The 3659-nt window shown below is 51.4% G+C and overlaps 1 protein-coding gene across 1 annotated transcript in view; it reads left to right on the top strand.

Moving 5' to 3' along the window:
• Nucleotides 1-202: 202 nt before the first annotated feature.
• NUP210 (nucleoporin 210) overlaps nucleotides 203-3659 on the top strand; it is a 142563-nt gene continuing 139106 nt past the window's right edge. The window contains exon 1 of the mRNA XM_019631065.1: nucleotides 203-3211. Coding sequence (XP_019486610.1) covers nucleotides 3162-3211 — 50 coding nt within the window. The 5' untranslated portion in view covers nucleotides 203-3161. The remainder of the gene's footprint in view (nucleotides 3212-3659) is intronic.

The following is a 3659-nucleotide window of genomic DNA, read 5'->3' as shown; positions in this document are numbered from 1 at the left end:
GGCACCGTGTGTGTGTGTGTGTGTGTGTGTGTGTGTATACATACATGAAATAAAAAAATGGTGGGGCCGGCCGAGTGGCTCAGTTGGTTAAGAGCTCACTCAAGAGCGTGAGCTCTGAGCAACAGTGTCACCAGTTCAACTCCTGGCCCGAGCTGAGCTGCTGCTGAGCTGCCAACAGGTGGCAGGATGGCTCAGCAAAAAAAACAACAACAACAACAAAAAAACCCAGAAAAAGATGGTGGATAGGCTCTAACATGACAACATCCCACTAGGAGAAACTTCTAAATTCTCTCTCAACCCTCATATGTTCAAGGAGAAAGGCCCAGATTGGGGCAGGGGGCATGTCTTGATATTGTCTGGTGCTTGGTTATCTCCCAGTTGAACAGTGAGAGCAGGCCATGGGCTCAGAGCCTTTAGCAGGAAACAGTGTCTGCTTGATAGGAAATGACAGTACAGGTGGTACTCAGATACTGTAAGATGTTTTGGGGTGGTAGGAAAATGACAGAAGTTTGGGAGGCACTGATACAAGTCACAGGAAACATTTGCCTATCTCATTTTACTTATCTGGTAGACAACCATTTCACGCAATTCTGGGGTCCCTTCCATCACTGAGTCTCTGCACCTGGGGGAGATGGTCTGCTCAGGCCACTGCCCACTGCCTCCCTGAATCCCAGCTAAAGCATTTGACACCCAGAGAAGGGGTTCCAGTGGCAGGGACTGGAAATAGACCACATAGAGAAGGTGGGGTGGACCACATGAACCCCAAGACACCATCCCTCATCAACTCATAGGCACCTGAAATGGGGGAAAGGGGAATATGTTTAAGGACGATATAAAAGGGAAAATCTCAAATGGGAAAATGTTTATCCACCATTCTATTTCCCATTGGTTGTTTTTGCTGGGGAAATTTCCCGACTGCCTTAAATTAAGCACTAAAATTAGCAAGCTGTCTACCCAGATTGTTTTGTTTTGCCTGTTTCTATGTTTGCACTTTTGTTGGTGTAATTAAACTTTTTTTTTTGAGATAATTGTAGATTCACACGCTGTTCTCAGATATAATACAGAGGGGTCCCATACACCCTTTATCCAGCTCCTCCAATATCCTAGGACAAAATTATAGGACAAAACTGCAACCAGGACACTGATGTCAGTACAATTAAGATACAGAACATTCCATCACCGCAAGGATTTCTCATGTTATCCTTTTATAGCCACCTCACCCCCCACCTCCACAGGCCTGGCCCGCACCGTCAGTCACTCATCTGCTCTCCAGTTCTGTAATTTTGCCATTTCAAGAATGTTACATGAATGTATTTATACAGTATGTAACCTTTGGGAACTGTTTTTTTTTCCCCTAAGCACACTTCCCTGGAGATACATCTGAGCTGTTGTGTGTGTCACTAGTCCTTTCCTTTGTGGCTGGGTGGTACTCCATGGCGCTGATGGACCAGTCTGTTTAACCAGCACCCACTGAAGGACCTCTGTGCTGTTTCCAGCTGTGCGTTATTATGACTAGAGCTGCTAGTAACATTTTATGCGCAGCTGTTTGGGTGAACGTGACTTTTCATTTCTCTGGGATAAATGTTCAAAAGTAGGTATGTTTGTTTGTAATAAATTAATTGCATTCATTTACGATCAGGATGTTTCACCTACAAATCCATGTTCCTAATTTCTCCTCAATAAATATAAGATCTGGAAACATGGGGCCACAGGGACTCATGATCCTGATGGGCCACAGTGCTTCAGTACCCTAATGCCCCATAGCTTTTGATGTATTTATTTAGCTCCTGGAAAGGCTCCTGGTTTGCCAACTGAAGTGGGCAGAACGGGAACATGATGAGTTATATCTTGATTTTTAAATGTATATGTTTGTATATGCATAAACTTGCTCTGGAAGCTTATTCAAACAGAAAACACTGGCGATGGAGAAGGTACTGGGTGATGGGAAAGCCCGGGAAATCACTTTCATTCTGAGCCCTTTTGACCTTTTTAATTTAAACCATCTGACTGCAAAATGAATCAATAAAATATGCCAACAAGAACCGGAAGATTTCCTCACAGGTTTTCCTTTGAGGCTGCTTTGTCACAAAACTCTTCTGTTTCTTCAGAGAAGATAACCCACTGGAATTCCTCCTCCCCTAGCTCTGGGATCTCTAGAGGTTCCCTGGTCTGTGGCCTTCAGGCTTTGAGGGTGACCCCCAAGACACCCCTCATCGCCATCCAGAAGTCCAATGACCCCTGAGGGGCAGGCTCAGACCCATCTGGGCCTCTCTGAAGCCCAGTGAGGGTTCTATGCCCAGCTCAGGGGCCACCTTCTCTAAGAACCCTTCCCCAGCCTGACTGAAATTCGGCTTCTCCTTCCTTGTCAGGCCGTGGCATCAATGTGTGCCTTCCGGGTTAAAATTCAGCGTACACTTCCTGGACCCTGCACAAGAGCTGGGCCTTCACATGCTCACCCAGGCCCCTTCCTTACCTCCCACTAGGCTGCGCCCTCCCTGTGAGATTAACATTTTACAGGCACTGGTGCTGGCTAAACCAACCCTCATATAATTCACACAAAAAAAACAACTGCAAACCATAGAGCACAAAAAGTAGATTGAATTTAAGACCTGAGATGTCTGCATGCCATCGAATTCGGGGAGGTGGGGTTAGCGTAAGAGCTGGCGTCCTCAATCTGCCCTTTGGGTAACCCCCTCCCGCTTCTGGAAGACATGGTTGCAGTGCCGAGAACAAGGGCTTTGGGGCCAGAGAGCCCCTGCACTGCCTTTCTTGGCTGAGTGATCTTCGGGTCACTCAACCTGTTTCTTCCTGGAGAAACAGGGACCACATGGCCTTTCTGGCAAGGCTTTTAGGTGGCTGAAGAGGGAAGAAGGACCCATAGTGCCCTCAGCGCTGAGGAGGTCTCCTTCCCCTTGCGGAACACACGGTCCCTCTTGAAAGTGTGGACTTGGATGGGGCGCACATCGGCACTCCGCATCCCAGATTTCCTGGGTGCCCGTCCTTTTGCGTGCTGAGTTCAAAGTATGGGGAGCCTGGCGGCCTACTTTGCGCTCTGCCTAGGTCCGGAGGCGCTGAACAGAGCTAAATGAAACACTGCGGGGACGATCTGGAAGGCTCCACATTGGCGTGCAGTACCGCTGGAGGGTGTGAAACCAGGGGCTATGAGCACCGAGGCCAGAAAACTGCTCAGGGTTTCCCGCGTGGTCCAGAGGTACCCCGCCGCCAGGCGCGCGTTCAGGTTCTCCTCACGCGGGCGCGCGCTCCATCCTTTCTCCCCCTACTACGGTGGGTGGCTCGGGCACGCGCCGCGTCCCCGAATCCTGGGGAGCGCGCCCCATTTCATCCCCTACGCTGCGTGGCCTGGGGAGCGCGTCCCAGTTTCTCCCTCCGCCCTGCGTGGCCACGGATGGGGTCGCGGGGAGTTCGGGCCCCTCAGTTCCCGCGCTCGAGCCCCGCTGGGGCCCAGGAAGTGGCCCGAGGCCGCGGCCCTCGCCCCGCCCTTCTCCCTCCCGCGCTCATCACCTGCTGGCCTGGCGCGGGGGCGGGGACGGAGGGCACAAGGGGGAGCGCGCAGGCAGCCCGGCGCCGGGTCGCGAGAGGTGAAGCGCCGCGAGGATGGCGGCGCGGGCTCCGGGGCCGCTGCTGCTACTCGCGCTCTT

Source organism: Hipposideros armiger, unplaced genomic scaffold, assembly GCF_001890085.2.
Source record: "Hipposideros armiger isolate ML-2016 unplaced genomic scaffold, ASM189008v1 scaffold_982, whole genome shotgun sequence".
In the NCBI taxonomy this organism is placed as follows: Eukaryota; Metazoa; Chordata; class Mammalia; order Chiroptera; family Hipposideridae; genus Hipposideros; species Hipposideros armiger.
The sequence above is the reverse complement of the archived record's forward strand: the minus strand, read 5'-3'. Positions and strand labels throughout refer to the sequence as shown.